This window comes from Apus apus, chromosome 15 (assembly GCF_020740795.1).
Source record: "Apus apus isolate bApuApu2 chromosome 15, bApuApu2.pri.cur, whole genome shotgun sequence".
In the NCBI taxonomy this organism is placed as follows: domain Eukaryota; kingdom Metazoa; phylum Chordata; class Aves; order Apodiformes; family Apodidae; genus Apus; species Apus apus.
This window is the reverse complement of record NC_067296.1, coordinates 2503316-2523637: the sequence shown is the minus strand read 5'-3', so window position 1 is coordinate 2523637 and position 20322 is coordinate 2503316. Positions and strand designations below refer to the sequence as shown.

Genomic DNA, 20322 nt, shown 5'->3' with positions numbered 1-20322 from the left:
TTTACTAGACAATGGGAAACTCAGGTCTCTGGCATACTGCTGTGGCACACCTATTAAACAGACACAGGGTTGCAACCTAAGTCTGGATACAAAAGGAAACAAATAATTGAGCAAGTTGACTGTTAATTTGCAGTGTAGTCAACTGTTGAGAGGAGCCAGAGGAACTACAGGCCAACAGGCATTGCAGAATTCTAGGAACAATTGGATTTTTATTTTTTTATGCCTGGTATGATTCAGCCACAGGGCAGCAGGTTGCATCAAACCCCCAAAATCTCTTCTGGGTTTTCTGCTGGCATGGAGCAGCCTGGGTTTGCCTCGAGGTGAGATGTGCTGCAGTTAGTGACAGGAGGGAGACTGGGGCATCTTTTACTGCCCTACCTACGACTTGAAAATGAACTTGTTCCTGCAGAGACACAGAGCATCTTGAGTGAGGAGTATAGGTGGGTCATGTCCTGTCACAAGTGGACCAGCCCATGCAGTCCTGACCTGCTTTGTGTCAGGCAGGAATGGAAGAGTGGCAGCTCATCTCTGCAGTGGAGCCATCAGTCTTAGCTTTCCTCTGTGCTTCTATCCAAACAATTTGGGTGACAAAGCTCTCTCTGAGTCTGGAGGTCAGTCAGTTGGATTATATACCTCTGTGGAGAAGCCATAAGTTTCTCTTATGACATTGGGCCTCCCAAAAGGTGTTTATTTCTGTTGCAGCTAACAAGGTTTGTGCTGGTGGCTCCTCAAGGTTTGTGCTGGTGGCTCCTGACAGAGCATCTTGCTGGGGGATGATGGTCCTCAAAGCACCATGGCTGAGGTGTTGCATGCTGCTGCCTGGGCCTCAACAGGCTGCTTGGAGACAAAGCCCAGCAAAGCTCCACAAGCCTCAGCTGTTACAGCTTGTGAGCTGTTTTGTAGATAATTAGTAGGTTTTGTGTCTTTGCATTCTTGGTGGTGCCCCAGCAGCCATTTCCATGTCTTGTTCCCTGCTGGTGATGCACTGGGCAGCTCATGCTGAGACCTGGCAGGGGTGCTGCAGTGTCCTGTTGGGGTACAGGTATCTGCAAACCTCTAGCTATAAAAGATCCTAGATGTGCTCCTCTGTCCTCAGAGTAAGACATGGAAGACTTTAAAAATGGAGAATTAATTTTTATTCCAATAACAGCCTCAGGGCAAAGAGTCCCTCTTGCTAGTCTGGATGCTGCAGTGAGTCCTTGCTCAGATTCCCAAGTCTTTGGGAATGGCTGGGGTTTGGTTGGTTGACCTCAAGACTTAGAGCTGGGGCTTGGCCTTTGTGTCTCAACATTGATTCTTTGGCCTTTGTCAGATTGACCTCCACCTTGAGGTCCATCCTGCCTTGACAGGTGGGACCTGCCGGTGTAGTTTGTGAGAAGGATTTAACATGGAAGTTCTGGTTGGTATCTGAGAAGATGGGTTTAGCTGAAGTGCTTGGGATATTTACTGCATGTACCTCCTTCCTGATAAGACCCATCCTGGTTGGCTGCTTGGTGTGGACTACCCAGATCTTCCTGAGGAGCAGCTGTCCAGGTGTAATGGTGTAGGTTGTGCACATCTGGTAGTGGACTTCTAAAAAAAAAAAAAACAACAACACAAACCACCACATAAAAATCAGTCCCTTAGAGGTGCTGGGTGGTGTGGGGAGACCCACCAGCTCAGTCAGGTCAGAAGGATGGCTGAAGCTACCCAAACAACCTAACAGTATCTTGTGCAATTTTCCTCATACTTGTTTTAAATGTTTCAAAGTCAAATCTCAAACTTCGGGGGTTTCTTCTCCCTAATTAAATTAACAGGCCATATGGTGTTTACTGTGAGCGCCTGCAATATGGAAGGAGCTACCTCCTGGATCACTTTCTTTCTTCAAAAGAAGCTGCTTTACCTGATGTCACTGTTCAGAAATGTTCTTTTCAGCAGCGGGCGTGAGGGGTTATTTCAGCCACCTCACTGCTGTTGGTGTCACCTTCTGGTCCTGGGGGTGAGCTGTGTCACCACCTTTTCTGTTTCTGCAGCCTTCTTTGTCTTCTCCTGGCATTTGTAAAGCCATTTTGCTGCTTCGTGGGAGTGTCTACAGAGCAGGGGGTGTTCATGCTTTTTCCCATGCAGGTAATGAGTCGTCGTCTTGGAGCCGAGGAACACGGAAAACAACTCAGGGTGGTGGGGTTTCTGGGGTGGTGATGTTATTTTTAACAACTACTACTAATTTTTTTTGGTTGAGGGTAACATCACCACCTCAGGAATGCGTGAAACTGAAAGTTTTGTAGGGATTTGTTCTTTATTAATGGGCTGTTTGTAAAGCCAGCATCACTTGGCCTGTGCTGCTTTTATCTTTACATGAAATCTGGAGGAGGAAATGAGCCTTTGAGGAAGAAAACCATTGGTTTATTATCAGACCCTTCCATTTAGATGAACAGGAAAAGCAGGGTAAGAATCTCTAAACCTGTAGGAGAAATTCAGAAATGAAAAAGTCTCAAATTTGGCTGTTTTCATGTAGTAGGGTTTTTGGTTAAGCATGATTCTTGTGAGTGGATTTTTGCTGTGAGCTCATCCTGCATCTCTCCCGTGGTGCACGTTAACCTCTCTCTGCAGTCTTAACTTGTTGACACATCTTTTCTGTAGGTGCTTGGTGTTAGCTGCATAACCCTTCACCTTCAGCCAGGCTCAGCTTGTTCTGGGGTCTCTGAGCTCCCAGAAACAGCTACTTTTGAGACCACTGAAAGCACCCTGCCACATTAGCATGTTCCCTGTAACGTTTGCTCAAAGGGTGTTTCTTTGCAGAGCAGCCTCTCTAAAGATAGCGTCGTGAAGTTCTGTGTTGTCAACCAGGGACACTTGATCTAAGAAACAACATTTGATACACAGACAAGGTTTGCAAGTGCCATCTGGATTCTGGGCGATGAGCTGGGTTGTCTCTGTTTTGCATACACTCACCAGGGGAAAAAAAAAAAAAGGTATGTGCAGGCAGATCAGTTCTTCGTGATCACCTGAGCAGAACTGTTAAGTCCACACGAATGTCCTGGGTGACATGGGACACGAGTGTGATCCCATAACACTGGGCAGCATGTGCCAGTGCACCTTCTTAGGGTGCTGGAAAGAATTATATATTTTGGTGATACATTTATTGAAACCCAGGTGGAATCAGCTTTATAAACTCCAGGGCCAGTAATGTTATAATCTAGTACCAAGGGTTACTGCAAGGCAGAACTCACCCATGATGCAAAGCCCTGCAGAAGGGGGCATATTTTTAGGGAGGTGGGGATGCAGGGGATGCAGATGTCTTTGTCTGGCTTCAGTACTGCATGGTGAAGAGATTGTCCTCTCAAACATGCCACCTCTAAGAGCAGGAACCTGGAGAACACAAACATCAAACGCAGCCCTGGGCTGAACAGCAAACTTCCTGCCCACATCTTCCCAGGGACATGCAGGTTATAAAACGTGTTTTACTTCAGGGCCTATTTCTTGACTTCCTAGTTATCCTCTCATATGCAAATGTAATTTGCCTAATGGGCTGATGAATGTAATTGGAAGGCAGCCTGCACTTACACGATAGCGAAAAGTCTCACCTGTGCCCAAGCACAGATGGGTCTCTGCCCCTGCTGCATCATTAGAGGGAATTTATAGGCCCTGTGTCACAGGCTTTGCTGTGACCCAGGGAGAAAAATACCAGTTTAAACAAACTTGAGTTTTGCTGGGTTGTTTTTTTTTTTGCTTGTGGGGTGGGCTCTGCATTTCCTGGCCTTGCAGTTTTGGTGGTTGTGCTTCGTGGTTAATGGAGTCTTTGTTGATGGTGAGCAGGCTAAGGGAGGTGACTAGTAACTAATTTAAGGTAACCCTCAGAATGGTGAGTTGGAAGGTATTTGCTGTGATGCTTTGACAGCAAGTGCATCAGCAGCTGAGCCAACACCTCTGCTCTGTGGTCCCTGTGCATCACTGAACCTCCAGAGGTCATCCATGGAAAATGTCTCTGCTGCCCATGGGAGAGAGAAGAAGGCACAGCAGAGGCAATTACTGCAGCTGATGTATCTCTGCTGGGGTTGTTCCCTGAAGAGACCAAGAAGTAGTGAGCTGTAAGGGCTGTCCTGCCCACCCCCATCTCCTCATGGTTGGTCCTGGAGAAGCTGCTGGCTTGTCCTGCTCCAGCACCACACCAGTGGCCCTGCTGCTGAAGATGTGTAGGTGCCCATCATCATCAGGCTTCTAAACACCTCTAAAACCTATCCCTACGTGTGTTGTTCCTCTGCTTCCAGCTCCATAAGATGGTGGTGAGCTTTCCACATGCTGGTTGGGCTTGGGACAAAGGGGAAGAATGATTTGTAGAGTGACGTGAGGAGTGTTTTTAAGAATTGTCATCTTGGCAGGGCTTCTATGTGTGTCATTAATCAGGAGTGACTATTAGCTGGGCAGCAGTTGGTGTACTTAGCACCTAAGTGGATGAGACATGCTCTCCAAAGAGAGCCAGCGTGGGTTCTGCCATGATCAGTGGGTCTTGGCTACCTGAGGTAGATGGATGGGGTGACAAGAGGGGTGTTAATGTGTGCAGCACTGCAAGGGCTGCAGTAGTAAAGCCACAGCAGGCTGTGGGGTGAGGGACAGTTGTGGTCCTCCATTCAGACTTTTTGGCACTTGTAGGAAGTTGTAAATAACACAGGTGGAAAAGACTTCCCAAGTCTTTTCCAAGTTCTTCCTTGATGTCTTGGACAGCTTGCCCACTTGTGGATAAAGTCTGGTGGAACTTCAGCCCTGGAGCTGACTGGTGGTGGGTGAGCTCCTGCTCTTCAGCCTTCATCCAGAGAAGGGAGACTCTTGGACTCTTGTATTTGGAAAAGACAGCAAAGGATATGAATTCAGGGACCCAAGGGGGATTGTCCTTCCTCGATTGCTACGTTTTGGGTTTGTGGTAGAACTTGGATAGTGGTTTGCTTTGTGTTGGGCTTATTTTTGTTTTGATTTTGCAAAAATTACTTGTTTCACCCAAACAATGAAATTCTGGACTGCTTCTACATTCTCCAGGTGGTCAGAACTTGTACCTGTTCTGTCCTTTACAAACAGGTTGAGTTGTCTGGTTTAATTCAGGCTTTTGGTAATAGCTTTGGGTGTCCTTGGTATTATTTGTGCCCCTCTGTGGTCTAATTAGTTGTTATGGATGAAATGTGGTGCTCTGCCTTGAGATCTTCTCCCTTCTGAAAGAAATGGCCTTGCTTTGTTTAAGAGGTGTTATTTACCAGTTGTGGCAGTGGTGCTTGGGCTGGGACTTTGGGGTCTGTCTTATATGCACAGACTCATTTATCTCACTTCCTCTATTACTTGAAGCATTTTTCTACTCGCTGGATAGGTACCCTCACCCCTTAGACACCAGATCTGCTGGACCAGTTCTCATTAGCTTCTGTTCTCTGAATGCTCAGCAATGTTCGTGATGCTGTAAGAAATCCAGATTTGCTCAGTCCTGGCTGGTTTTTGAGGTCAGTAGTGGTTTTTCATGTTTTTTTGTTTTTGTTTTTTTATACTGGTGGGAACCAAATCATGAAGCAGCAGGGCTTGGAAGATGGAGGACTGAGCAAGGCATGGATTCTTAAATTGTTGTTTTAAAGCTTCTGACTTAAACCTCCTCCTGCACATCTTTAGTAACCAGGTTTAAAGCTCTTAAATCTTCAATTACTGGGTAATTTTAGGAGAAATTTGTGAATCCATCCTCTTATTTTAAATAAGACTCTTTCCTCCTCTGATGATTTTCAGGCTCTTCACCTTTTACCTATGAAATACAAGGTCCTCCAGGATGGCTCTGCCCTATGTAGGCTCTGTGGTTCTGCAAGGTGTTCTGGTTCAGCTCTCTCCACTGTGAGATTTGCTCATGGTGTTTCTTTATGCCCCTCCTGATTCATGTGGGCTCTGAAGGGCAGTAGAAAACCTGCAGTTCTGATCCCCAAAGCTTTGTGGTTTTTAGCTTCCCAGGAGTTCCCCCACAGTGTGCTGGAGAGCAGGTGGGTGTTGAACTGGCAGCCGAGAGCCTCAGATTTTTTTACTTGAGACCTATTGGTCCAGAAGATCCTCTTAATCATCTATGGGGGCTTCTGTACAAGCAAAATAACCTGTACACATCCCAGTAGGAACCAGTGCTGCGTGTGACCAAACTGGTTCCCAGCAGCTGCCAGGGAGCAGAGGCACAGCAGTGGGCAGGACTCGGAGCCCCAGCAGCTGCCGTGTTGGGATCCAAGCTGCCCCAGCACATTGGTGTGAGGCTTCCACTTGGCTGCTTGGAATTAGGGGTTAAAAATGCACCAGGAAGTGAAATGGCCCCTGTTTGATGTGATACTTTTCTCAGAGGAAACTCTCTAAATGATTACTCGGGAACAGGCTCCTGCAGGGAGCAGAGAGGGACCCACTGGTGGGAAGCCCTGGAGACCCAGGGGCTTGCTGTCCTGACCCAGAAACAGCCTCTCTCTCAACACCTGCTAAATGCCTTACAGAACTGGCTAGAAAATTACCTTCTCTTCCACAACTTTATTTTTCCTGCTGAAACTGAGAGCTGGGATACAAACACCAGGCTGTGAAAAAGAAGAGTTGCTAGCCTGGTATCTCAGAATAGACCAGCACTTTGGGGTGGTTTTTCTCCCCTCCAGCTTCCAGGCGTGAACCAGACTCGCAGCGTGGAAGCTACAGGACCCAGCAAAAAATTCCCTGGACAGGGGCTCGGGTTGGAAGCCCGGCTCCTCTGGGGAAGCCGTGGGATTGCTGGAGTGCAGCAGCTGAGCAGGGAGGAGGGGGCTGCGTGGTGCTGCAGTGCTGGGGCTGTGGCCTCGCGGGGTCTGCGGCACCGCGGCTCCTCGGCTGCAAAATCACAGCGCTGCGGCTGCTGGAATGGTTTTTGCAGATTCCCCCTTTCTGAGCTGTTTTGTTCAAGGATAGAGCAGGGCAGCTGAGGAAGCATGGAGTCCCAGACTTTCTGATGGAGTTTGAGCAGTGGGGAGATGAATTTGTGGCTTAAATCTCTTCTGTTCACATCTTGCTGGTGGGTTTTAAGCATCGAGCGCTGCTGATGTTGAGCCTGCTCAGACACCTCTACTTGCAGCATCTGTGTGAGGGACTCCTGTGCAGGTCATGCTGCAGGGAAGCAGCACAGCAGCCAAAAACCTCTGAGAACACTTCCCCTGGGTGAGACAACTCTACAGCCTCCCTGAGGCTCTTTAAACCCTTCCCTGCCACCACAGCTGCCCAGTGAGGGCTGCACTGGTGGTGGTCCCACTCTGGCTCCTCCATGGGGACCTGCAGTGGTGGCCTGGGCTCCCCCAGCTGCAACAGGGTCATTCCTAGGAGGCTTCTCCAGAATCTCTGCTGCTCCAAAGGCATTTAAATCAGTGGATGCATTTCTGTTGACCATTACAAGCTGTGGAGAGCCCCTTGGAGCTAATTAGTAATAAGAGGATGCCAATTAACCACTGCTCCCTGGGCTCTGCCACTGCTGTTCTGATGCTGCTGGGTTGGAGAGGAAGGCAACAAAATGGAGCTCAGTGTGTTTCATCTGGAGAGCAGAAGGGTGGAGCTGCTTGTTAAATGGTTAGCAATCCAAGTTTTAAAGGGATTTATGAAGGATAGATAAAATCGTATCCTACAGGCTGTCTCAGAGCCTCTGTTAAGGTAGAAAATTATTTCAAAGTTAGAGCTTGTTTCACTGTGGTTACCCCTTTTGGGTCACCCAGTATTTTACAGGTACAGAAGTTGCAGCCTTATTTTTTTACTCTACAGTGTTTAGCCTAAGCAGGAAGACAAATTATTTCCACTCCCAAAATTACAGTGCTTGGTTGTTGTCTGTCTAACCTGTGGATTTCTTCTTTATCCTTCAGCAGAGTTTAGCATAACTTTGGTTTAAAATCAGTGCTTCCAAAAGTATGAAGTTTTGAAGGCATTTGCATCAGTTCTGAAGTTTTCTCTTTTCATCACTTGGGTCCTGTTTCAGAACTAGCTGTGGTTAATGTTGTTACCCTGTACAACAGGCTGACTCTCTTCTAGGGAGGGGCTATACCAGCTAAAACTGGTGGTTATTGAATAGACATCATAGAATCATGGAATGGTTTGGGTTGGAAGGGACCTTAAAGATCATCCACTCCCACCCCTTGCATGGGCAGGGACACCTCCCACCAGCCCAGGTTGCTCCAAGCCCCATCCAACCTGCCCTTCAACGCTGCCAGGGATGGGGCAGCCACAGCTTCCCTGGGCAACCAGGGTCTCACCAGCCTCACAGTGAAGAATTTCCTCCTAATGTCTAACCTTGATCTCCCCTCTTCCAGTTTTCATCCATTCCCCCTTGTCCTCTCACTACAAGCCCTTGTCCAAAGTTGATTTAGGTCCTCTCAGATGTGTGTGGGGGTGGCTGGAGAGGATGAAGTGGGGGCAAAAGCCTGCCTGCCCTCAAAATGTGGGCTCTGCTCTGCCACAGAGCTTAAAGAATGCTAACAGGAGGAGTGGACTCTTGGTGCTGGCATTGCTAGGGGAGGCTGGATTAGTGTGTCCTTCAGCTGCAAGTTTCCCACGTGTTGGGCCACTTCTTGTTCTCTGGAGTAAATTTGGTGTTTACTTGCTGGACCCCAGAGGGGGAAAATTGCCCCGTGTACGGCCTTGCTGCTCTGGGCTGGGAGCAGTTTCAACCCTTTTGAGTGTAAACCTTTAAAAAGCAGCTTTCTAAATGCCTTTTCATATCTGAAAAGTAGCTGAGGTGCTAAAAGTGCTGTTATGCCAATAATGTAGGCATGATTACCTCCATTCTTGCTTTTGTTATTTAGAGCATTTACTATAAGTGAAACTCGGGCCATATTTTTCCTGACAGAACATCTCCCTGTATGTAGAAGCCCCACAAAATAATGATATAAAAAAGCAATATTTGACACTGAGCTGTTGCTCTGAGTCTCTCTGTAAATGGTATCCCTTGTATATGTCTTGTGTCCGGGCTCCACCGGACCTGGGAGTCATTAATCTTCCTGGTGTTTCTTCCCTGTGGCAAATGAGACAGATGTTCCCATCTGGAAGGTTTGCTGCCACCACCCTTGTTTCACTTGGAGGGTTTGGAGAGCACTGCAGCAGGCTGAGACTTTTAAGAACCCATTTTTCCATGATTGTGATAACTGCCTGTTTTTGATATCTGTAACTGTTTTCACTTTTCCTTCAGAGTGTTTTAGCCTAAGAAGTGAACAGTGCAGAGGAGTAAATATTGCTTAGTATTGTCATAGGAGTGAATGATTTTTTTTAAAAAAAAAAAGTCTTCATTCTGTAACTTTAAATGGAACAATGAACTGATGAAAAATTACCAAAATACTTTAGCAGTAAATAATCCAATGAATTAACAAACATCTCTTTGATTGAACACAGCTGCCCTGCCTGCGTCCCAGGTTATAACCCTGGCCAAAGAGGTCTGAGCAACCAGAGAGGTGGTTTTGGGGAGGGAAGAGCACTCCTCCCTGATCCCCAAAGTGTTTCACAACCCAAAACTGAGATGCTGGCTGCTCTGTAAGCCTTGGTTTCCAGGAATGTGTTCTTCTGGGATATATTCCAGGGGAATATCCCTCCCGTAGGGGTGGCTGTCTCTGATGAGGCAGAGCGTGGATGGGGAGGGTTCCTGCCCTGAGGCACCATGGACTCCTGCTGGTGTTCACTGCATCCCTCTGGGCCAAGGAGCAAAAGTCTTGGTAGGAATGTCGGGTGAGGAACTTGGGTCCTCAAAACCTCTCTGCATGGGCACTAGCAGTGTGGGAAGAGAATTGCTATGGTGTGTTGGGAAGAGCAGCAATAGCTCCCAGGTGGCTGCTGTGTGTGTGTAAATGGTTTTTAGGGCAGCTCTCACAGGGAAGAGAACAGGAGAATGGGGTGTATCACACCAAAGTAGTTTGTGTCCTTGTAGAGCAAGACAAGCAGAGTTTGAGGACCCTGACTAATACCTCACACTGGGGGCTGTAGGGTGTAGTAATTCCTGGGATGGATCCTGCAGCCATGGGTATGAGTTTGTGGACCAAGAGGAAACCAGAGGAGGTGGGGACGCTGTGTAGGTGGGTTTGTGCTGCTGGGTCTGATCGTAGAATGGTTTGGATGGGAAGGGACCTTTAAAGATCATCTAGTTCCAACCCTGCATGGGCAGGGACACCTCTGACTGGACCAGGTTGCTCCAAGCCCAATCCAACCTGACCTTGAACACGTGCAGGGATGGAGCTTCCACAACTTCCCTGAGCAACCTGTTCCAGTGTCTCACCACCCTCACACCCTGATACATTGGAGGCAAGGGCAGAGCTGGTGTTGGGTGGGAGCACAGCAGAAGGGAGCTGCTGTAAAGTCCAACCTGTGCTACCAATGAGTTTGTAGAGTCAGCACATTAATAGGGTTTTATGAAATCACTGAGGGCAGGACAGATAAAGATCTGCAGTCTGCCTTCAGGAATAAATTATTAATCTTATTTCCCTTATTAACTGCTTTCTGGACTGGTTGCGAGCGATAACATACTTTGCTCTTTCAAGTTCTTCTATCTGAGTTTCACATTGAATTGAGATTTAAAGTGAAACAGCTGTGTGTGGGAGAGGAATAGATGGCAATGGAGATACATGCATTTATTTTTGATTTATAAAACGCCTGTCCCAGGCTCAGCAGCTCCCTCCTGTGTGATGCAAGGCTCTCCTGCGAGGTGCCGAGTCCTCTCCACTCCCACGGCATCTTACAGCTCAGGAGCCTAGATGTGCTACAAAACCAAGCTAAGCAGGGTAAAAATAAGCTGATTGCATGTCGTGGAGGAAGTATCTGTACAGTGACACAAGTTACCCAGTGCAACAGATGCTGTAGTATCATCTTGGCCAACTCTTTGTGTTGGTGTGGAGGGAGGTCAGAGAAGGACCTCAGTTGACCAGCGTGTGCTGCTGAACTGTTTATGAGACACTCGTGTCTCACAAATCTGGTTGTAAATTATCATTTATTGACTTGAGCAGGGGAAGACCTCTGGAAACCACCCTACATGCAAATAAATGTCAATATTTGTATAGAAATGTAATCTCAGCTGCCTCTTAAACGTCTCCCTCTGCACCAAATTGGGACTAACCCAGTCATCCATTTTTTCCTAATGCTGCAGTATCGGCTGCCTTGTTTCTGATGCTTATCTTCAGTCTCCCCCCTCCATCACTTTTTGAGGCAGTGATGCTGGAAAAAATATAGAATATTGGCCCTTTCCTTGATGATGTGATTGAAGTTTGGGGCTGGGGGAAGCTGGCTGGCTGCAGGTGATGGAGGGATTGCAGTGGAGTAGCAGGAAACGGCATCTTCTGGAAGTCTGAATAATGATACTCTTGCTTTGCATGGAGATAACCTCTCATCTGCATGCCTTGGAGAACAGCAAAGGTGCTCTTACAGATGGCTTAGAGCCATCAAGGGGAGGGAGAGGCAACCTTAGAGTGGAGGAAAGATGTTAATAAAATTTAAATGTAATTCTTCCTGTTTCTCAGTTCCTAAATGTGAAAAATATTAGCTTGGTGGAGACTGAAAACAGATGGTGAGCAGTTGGAGCAGATAAGCATGTTATTCAAAATAAACATTCGCCAAAGCTGGGGAGGTGGCAAACCATATTTCATTTCACCCTATTTACATTATCAGGTCAGGTTACACTGCTGCTGCCTCTCGTTTGCATTCAGACGATCAACAGGGAGCCCTGCGACGCGGGGCCTTGGCATCCGAGATGGGCTTGGGCTGGAGTGGGTGGCTTTGGGCCACCTCCCTGGCTTTTTCTCCAGGATGATACGTTGAGTTGTTATCTTAAAACAGCTCTCCTGAACCGTAGGCAGTGCCCTGGAGGGGGCACTGACATGTGCCTTTCCTTTGCTTTCCTCTTACTCTATCCGTTTAGACAAGCCTTGCGTCGCTTTATATAGAGCAGCTCTGCTCTGGAGCCAGGCTGGGAGAGTTGGGGTGTTCAGCCTGGAGAATAGAAGGCTCCAGGGAGACCCTAGAGCACCTTCCAGTGCCTGAAGGGGCTCCAGGAAAGCTGGGGAGGGACTTTGAACAAGGACTTCTAGGAAGAGGACGAGGGGTAATTAGTTAAAACTGGAGGAGGAGAGATTTAGATTAGACGTTAGGAAAAAATTCTTCAGTGTGAGGCTGGCAAGATGCTGAAACAGGTTGCCCAGGGAAGTTGTGGAAACCCCCTCTCTGGAAGTATCCAAGATCAGGTCAGATGGGTCTCTGAGCAGCCTGATCTAGTCAGAGGTGTCCCTGCCCATGCAATGGGGTTGGAACTAGATGATCTTTAACAGCCCTTCCAGTCCAAACTGTTCCTTGATTCTGTGATCTTAAACCAGAGACTCTGACCCATGTCAGTGTTGGGGAACAAGCCTCAGGTTCAAAGGACTGTTTCTAGGAAGGGTTCATCTTTCTGACTTGTAGGTAATTAATTTATAATTCATGCCTCTAGACTGAGAGGTCACCTGAGGTGGTAGGGCCAGTGGAAGGAGAGGTGCATCTGCAGTGTGTCTTATCTCCCTTTGATGAATGTTTTGGGATGGGCTGAATCACCTTTGGAGGTGTCCATTTGTCTATTGGCTCCAGAATGAGCCTGCATAGTGAGCTTGGACCTGGCATCTGGAAGTCCAAAGGATTTCTCTGCCAGATTTAACCTCAGATGCTCTTACTGGGAAGGTTCTCCAGTCCCTTGCTCTACAGAGGCAGGTATGAATTCTGGGCTCTGAACTTTTTTGAGGTGAGAACAGCTTTTTAGGTTATGAGCATGTTCTGCCTGTTCTAGATGAAAATCAAAAACATCTGCTCGGAGGAAACACCTTCTTTCTGTACAAAACCGTTACGTGCTTTCACTCCTCAGACTGAACCACTGGGCAAACCCTTCTACGTGCAGTCAATTGTTCAAAAGACATCAACTAAACACAACATTTGTTAATTTGTAGACTTTGAATCTAACCACTTGGTGGGCAAAGGTCTGATTTTTGAGCCTGCTCTCTCCCTCCTGCACATGGGCAAAGCAAGCCCTTAGCTGTGCCTGCTGCTGGTTGTGCAGCGCTGCCTCATGCTTCATGTGCTTTTCTCTTAGTTCTTCCAACAAGTCAACAAGTTTTGTGCTTTAACTTCTACAAAAAGCTAAAGCATGAGAAGCTGGAGCGCTCAAGTCTGACAAATGGGTTTCTGAGCAGCAGTTCAGGCTCCATGCAGCTCATTTATAAAGGAGATCTACACATTTGCTTCCAGGCCAGGCAGGTCCCTTATTTCATAACTCTAGTGACAGTGAGCCCAGGGGAATTCTACACTTGCATCAAAAATGGCTTGAAGATATCAATGTTCATGGTGTACGTGTCCTCCAAACACCCAGCCACCAACTTCAATCCATTTCCCATGAGGGAGGAGGAAAGACTTCACTGTCCTGAGCTGATAGGAGGGTTTGAGAGCCTGAAGATACTCCCTGTGCTCACTCAGAGGCTTTTCTGGATGGTGTTAAATTGTGCCCATGCAGATGCTGTGGTGTAAACTTGTATAAAGCATCCACGTTTTCTGCACTGTAGCAGTGGCTCCTCCTCTCTTCCCTTGCTCTCAGCAAGCTCCCAGCTCTGCTGTCACAGGTAGGTCAAGGCTTTCTCTTGACCATCGTTGGGCAGAGCAGAGTGTCACCAGCCTTGGGCACTTCGTAGCTGCCTGTCACCTCTTCAGAATGTGACCCTGCACATGGGAGACGTGGCCCAGGAGTTGAAACCTCAGCAAGGAGACAGGTTCACAATCTGGTTTTTATTAATAAACATACATCTCCTATCCTGATATTCTTCGGCTGTCTGTTGGAACTGTATTTTGAACTTTGGGCAGCGGATGTGGAGGGGGCTGTTTGTGTCTGTCTGCCCCCCAGGGTTATCCATGGCTCTCTTCTGTTCCTTATCTTTCCTTTTGGGGGAAGGTAATATTCAGTTTTCCCTCAGCCAGTGTTTTTCTTTCTTTTTCCTCGCTTAGTTTATTCTCTAATTACCAAAGGTATTTAAGGATTAATTTAAATTCCAGTGTACCTGTCACTTTTTTTCTTGTGCCTTTTCCCTTTTCTCAAACCCACAGGCATGAAGAGATGATAAAGTGGCTCCTTTATACAGTTTACAAGGCGAGTAAATTTTAGCCATTCTTCAGAGGTTACCTATCACAGCAACACCCTCTTTGTTCTAAACACCAATGGTGGAAGGCTTCTAGAAAGAAAATTAAAACTATTAAATCTGTCTCAAGTGGGTGTTGAAACTGCCCCCCCCCAAAAAATGTGCTGCTCTGTTGGAGAGCTGGAGCTTCAGTCCAGTGCAGGAGTGGGACTTCTCAAAGGGCCAGTGGGGACCCTAAGGTTTTCTTGTTGTCTCACTTCTCTTGAGAAAGGGAAATAATCAGCTGCACTCCATCCTAACATATGCTCCTTTTTAATTTGTTACGCTAGGATGAGAACTGGAGCAGGCAGGGAAATGCAGCCCAGCCCAACACCCAGCGCGGAGGGTCCAGTAAAACAGGGGCCTTTTGGCATGATGCTGGAGGGCAGAGGGATGAAGGGCTTCAGGTGTGTTCAAAGCTCTGGGGCTTTCCAGTCTCTTGCACACCTGGGCTCCTTAAATGGGACAGACAAATATATAGGGCAGGCAGCAGAAGCTGCTCTGTGCCTCCAGCTGTCCGGGCCAGGCAGCAGCTTTGCAGCATCTGAAGTCTGTAACTCGGATCGCTGTGAAATCTGGTCTTCAGGCTTCATCAGCTAAGGGAGAAGATGAAATTCCTGCATCAAGCCAAGACGAAAACAGCATCTCTGTGGTCGGGTTTCATTTTACTCTGAGTGAATTGCCTTTCCCATGTGAACCTCCAGCTCGCTCAGGGCTGGGAAGGCAGCGCTCCCACCCGACTGCTGATTTCCCTGCTTAACCTTTGCAGGTCCTGGGTGCAAAGCTGGGCATGTGTCACTGCAAAGTTTGGACATTTGGCAGCTTGATGGTAAAAGTGTTGGGCTGTAAACACGTCCCATCTGGGTCCTGCACTTGAAAAATAACGATGCAACATTGGAAATGTTTCCAAGTCCAGGTGGGTTTGGAAGGAGTTTTTGAAGGAAACCAACCCAATGATTCCCAACGCAATGTTTCCCATTTAGGCAGGTGTCCTGCTCTGTCACTTGGAGTATTTTGTCATTTGCAAGAATTATTTTACCTAGAGCATCTATTATGATATTTGACTCTTTGGAATTATTTCAGTTGACTGATATGGTGGAGTGATGTGCAGGCATTTTGAGGAGCATCTCAACATCCTCTCTGTGCATCTAGAGGCAGTGCTGAAATGTTGCTGTTGATGAGCCAGTAAATATTTCTGAACAGTCAAATGTGGAAGGAAGAGATGAGGAAGGCTGTGTTTCTCCAGGGACCATCTCATAGGCTCATTTTTAGACCCAGATCAACTGGAGGCTGACTCAAGTCCTCGTTGGCAGCCTGTTTTGCTCACATGGTACTCCTTAAAAGGACGTGTTTAGGCTAAAAATGAGGAGTTTTAGAAAGATGGTTTTAATCTGTTTTTATAGATGCCCCATGTCATCAATAGGAAGCTTTAAAATTCAACAATCCTATTTCCTTCTTGTCTGTCCAAGTGAGCTTGGTAAAGAAGGTGTTGGCTTCTTGTGGGCTTTGGTGTCTTGTGCTGTAGCCCAACAGTAGGTTTTATATGGGGTTATAAATTCTATGTGACTATTTTTTACCCCTTGTAAATTAACCAAATTAGTTCTGCTATCTTAATACGCCCTAGGAGTGTTTCAGGAGGAAAGAGGATCCTTAAGGATTGGTTTCATGCTCTCTCCGAGCTGTGGCAATGTCAGGCTGCCCATGTACACCTGGGGAAGAGGGTTTCATAGGAAGGGGCTGAAGAAGATCAAATGGGGTCAGGGGGTGGCAACGTGTAGGTATTTGGGGTGTGGGGTAGGAAGGGGCTGGCCACAGGCAGGGAATGATGTGATGCTCTCTTTGGCATGTCCTGCAGCTGGGCAGGCATGGAAGGGAGCAGAGAGCTTGTGGAGAAGAGCATGAACCACATCTGGTGTTTCTGTCCCTGGACAACATGCAGACAGGTCGTGGCTCTTGTGTAGGAGCTCACAGTTTTGCAATGATTCCTGTGTGCTGAGCAGACAGGTTTCTGTCCCCTGACAGCCAGCAGGCAGCTGGCACCCAGCAGTGGGTAGGCACAATTAGTGCTGTTTTCATTGAAAAATTTGGGTCATGTAGCAACGTTTCCCTGCCTGAGTGAGTCAACTCGGGTGTTTTGTGGTAGAAATGCTCCTAATTTCATGCACAAAACCTGCTCTCTGACTATTTTACTGCATTTATTTTGAGTGGGAGGAAAGGCAGGGGGTTTGTCTCCTCCTGCTCTTGCCAGTAAACTCACCTGCTGGAATAGGGACCTGCACGGAATAATTACATCCTATTTCTTTGTCAATATATTGGTATTAATTTGAACATCCAATTCATGCACAGAGATGACAGATAGAGTCAGCACATCAGGGGTAAATTGTATGAAATTTGGACCAAATGTATGTGAATGGTAGTTAGAAATATTCTATTAATGTGGTTATTATATGTTAACATGAATAGCAGTTTCCCACAGCTTCAGTGTCTCCCCACTTTGTTCATGGAAGCAAAGCCTAGAAATTAATATTTTATTATTTTTTAATTTTGAAAGCAGGCTTAAATTAAAAAAGACAGACTTGCTGCCATGGAAGTATTTTGTGGATGCAGGTTTTGTAGTGATTCCAGCCTCACCATCCCAGTTATTCCAGCTGCACTGAAAGGGCAGGAAAATGTGGATATTCTCTGCTCCCCCCTTCCACAGATCATCCCACAGACAGCAAAAAAAAAATAACCTGCTAGGAATAATGAAGTTCATTTGTTATCTTGCTGGCATTAGTGATGACTTGGCATAAGGAAAATAAATGAGGCAGCTCGTGCCTGTGTGTGGTGGCAGAGCAGGGGCTGGTGGCTCATGGAGCAGATTCCAGTGGCACAAAGAGCTCAGGTGCCAGTTCGTGTCTTCTCTGGTCTTGAAAGCAGCATTTATGGTGTCAAGAGTTGGGAATAGCAGGTTTTGTGGTCGTATTTCAGTGCAAAACTTTGCCACCCATTCAGTGCTTCTCTGTTTTATGGGAAACACAGCGTTTGAATTGCTTTGCCAGGACTTGAAAGCTGAATTTCTTCCATCTGACCGATCCTCGTAAAAAAACTGGGTTACAAATTAGATTGTACTCTAATTTAATGAGATTAGAGCATGGGCTTTAATACTGTTCCTCAGAGCCTTAAAGAGGCATCAGGACTGATCCCTGGTGGCACAGGACCCCTGTGCACGTGCTGGTTTGGCCGTGGCCCTGTCCAAGGGGTGTGCTGGGGAGCCCCCCTGGCTGCTGCCCAGCCGCTCCGGGAGGCTGTTCCCTTCGCCTGGCAGCCCCAAACTGCCTGAGGAGATTCACCAGTCCAAAGCCTGGCTTGGGTGCCCTGGAGAGGGGGGAAAGACAAGGGTCTGCCCCTCCCTCACCCCCCGAGCTGGGGTGCAGATGGGCTCTGGGAACCCCCAGCAGGGCCAGGCTGGAGCTCGGTCACAGCTCGTTGGCGAGCTAATTGAAGGAGGCGAGCGGCGGCCGGAGGAGCAGGGAGCGGTGGCCGCGCTCTCGGAGGGGTGATTTGCCTCGTGTCCTGGTGTCCAGGGTCACGAGCTCTGGAGCCACCAGCTGCACGATGGGCAGCATCCCTGGGGTTGTGGTAGCTCCCGTGGGAGCTGCACTTTGGAGGTCTTCAGGCTTTGTCTGCAGAGCTGTCTGGGTTGAAGAAACAAAAACGCAAAAACAACCCACTGAAAAAAAAATCCCCCCCCAAACCCCAAGGCTTGCACAAGCACAGAGCTCCTCGTTTCCTCTCCTATCCTCCCAAGGATGAGGCTGATTTTGGCCACTGGAACCACACAGCCCAGCAGGGCTGGGACATCCCACCAGAGCCTGGGTCCACAGGACAGACCCTTGGAGGCTGAAAAAGAAGCTACAGTGGGAGCTGGTGATGTGTTAAGACACTAGAGACTGGGCACAGGAGAGAGGAGGGTGTGCATGGCTGCTGTGTGCTCATCCTTACATCCCTGTGACCATTTTGGTACTTGCTGGCACAGCTGCACCAAAGCTCCCTGCAGCCTAGGCTGGCACCCACCCAGGGAGCAGGTGTCCTGTTGCATGGCTCTCAGAGAGGTTGCAGTTCCTCCAGAGAAGCCATCTCAGGGCCAGGCAGCCTGGACACAGGGTGCACGCAGGGGAAGTCACCCCAGCCTGAGGGAGAGGAGGTGCAGGACTGCTTCACCTGGAGGTGTTTGGGGTTTTGTGTTTTTTTTTTAAATAAGCAAGCATGCAAGACTGGTCAGAGAGGTGTTTGTCTGTGTGGCTGCTTCAGAGCCTATTGCAGCTGGCTGGGGAGCAGGGCTGGGGGTGAAACCTCTGGCACCCCAGGCTAGTGAGGTTCGTGTGGGCACATCTGGGGAGAATCAAGGGCATCTTCCATAGGGGAAAGGAAAGCAAACGGGCAGAAATACTATGAGGAAGTGGTCAAGAGCCTGGGATGGTGAACACGGGCATCCTGAGCCTGCCTGGCAGCCTCTTGAGACACCCACTGCACCCCAGATTCCTGCATACCTGCTTGGGGCCGTGCCCTGACCCTTCCCTGTGGCACTCTGGGGAACCTTGTGTGACTCCCCCTCTTTGTCACCTTCACCTTTGCAACTGTTTTTCATGTGCTGGGCAGGGAAATGCTTGTTTATGACTGTCATTAAGTCTTACCACCTTCTCTTTGTACAGTTGCTGGTGAGAAGAGGGTGCCAGTGATGCCCGGATCGCCTGTGGAAGTGAAGATACAGTCCAGGTCCTCTCCTCCCAACATGCCACCATTGCCTCCTGTGAACCCTGGTGGCCCCCGGCCGGTGTCCTTCACCCCAACTGCACGTAAGACCCCAGTAATGCCAATTTTCCCAGGGACCAGCTCTAGCTGGGAGGACAGGCTCTGCTTGTAGAAGTCACCAGGGATGTCTCAGCCATCAGCCAGGGCTGCCCGCCGGCACGCTGAGCGTTGGTGGTGCTGTCAGGAACAGGGAGCTGGGGCTGTCCTGCTGTTCTGCTATGTATGCAGGACGTGTAACAGGGCCTGTAATCTCCGCTACACCCCCGCTGCTCCTACCTTGCTCCTGGTGCTGCCTTGAGTCCCTCTCCATGCAGGTGCAGCCTTGATTTCTGCTGTAAACTTAAGAAATTGAAGGCTTTTATCAGGTCGGCTTCAAACACGCCGAGAGCCAGGCTTTTCACTGTATCTTTTGGAGGAGTTAATTCCCACTCTGCTGTATCTCACTTTGCAGGCAGCGTTTCTGCAGCTGAGATTAGAAAGGTTTTTTTCTTTTTTTTAATGTACCAGCCTCAGAAGTTCCTTCCTATCCATCCAGAGCCTCTTTTCTCCATCTTCTCTTTATAATCTTTCCTCTTTAGCCACAGTTGATCCTGGTCCAACCGTAGCTCAGCCTCGCACCCACTTCTTCTAGCAGAGTGTTGCATAGAGGTGACTCTGTGCACTGGGTGGACATACAACCTTTTTTTACAGCCTAGAAAGAATCTTTTCTTCCCCCTCAGCCAACATATAAGCCATTTAATGTCTTTTTAAAAGCATCATTCAGGAGCAAAGCTGCTTTACTTTGTTGAGCATGGAGTTATCTGCGTCCTGCACGTGGCACACACGTATTTTCCAGCCTCTCCTCACCTCTTTTCCCCTGTGCTGAGCATCTCCCTCGCTGGCTCTGCAGCACTTTCTGTCCATGGCAGTGTCTGGGCTATCTCGGTTTCACACTGGCAGTGGATTTCAGAGCCTTACAATCCAGCCCCTTTCACACTGATGTGCTGCATGATGCTGGCAGCAGCACTAATCACCGGGTTATCCCGCCAGACACATTGTCCCCGTCTTTATGCGCCGAGGGGATTTTAATGCCTCCTTTTGCTGAGGCAGAAAAAGACCATTAGCAAAGTGACAGAAATTAATTTTTCCAATGAGGTTGCTTGGCACACTGCTAAGGGCCAAAGAGCTGATTGCAAATGACTTAATTGGCTCTTTCCAAGAGAGATGAGAGATGCAGCCTGTGGTGAAGTTCATTCTTGTTTTTTTTTTATTTCTTTCTCCTTTCTTCTTTTTTTTTTATTTCTTGGTTATGCCAAAAGTTCTTGGTCAGAGTCAGTGGGGGTGTGTGTATCCCTGCCTTGTAAAAGCCCGTGGCTTGGGCAGGCAAGGAGGAGCAAGCCAGAGGGGTCATAGAGTCATA

At 48.1% G+C, this 20322-nt stretch overlaps 1 protein-coding gene across 2 annotated transcripts in view; it reads left to right on the top strand.

Annotated features, from left to right (window-relative positions):
- Nucleotides 1–20322, top strand: part of CBFA2T2 (CBFA2/RUNX1 partner transcriptional co-repressor 2) — a 68783-nt gene that overhangs the window by 30542 nt on the left and 17919 nt on the right. For both annotated transcript variants that reach the window (XM_051633494.1, XM_051633493.1), the window contains exon 2: nt 18824–18967. In XM_051633494.1, coding sequence (XP_051489454.1) covers nt 18824–18967 — 144 coding nt within the window. The remainder of the gene's footprint in view (nt 1–18823; nt 18968–20322) is intronic.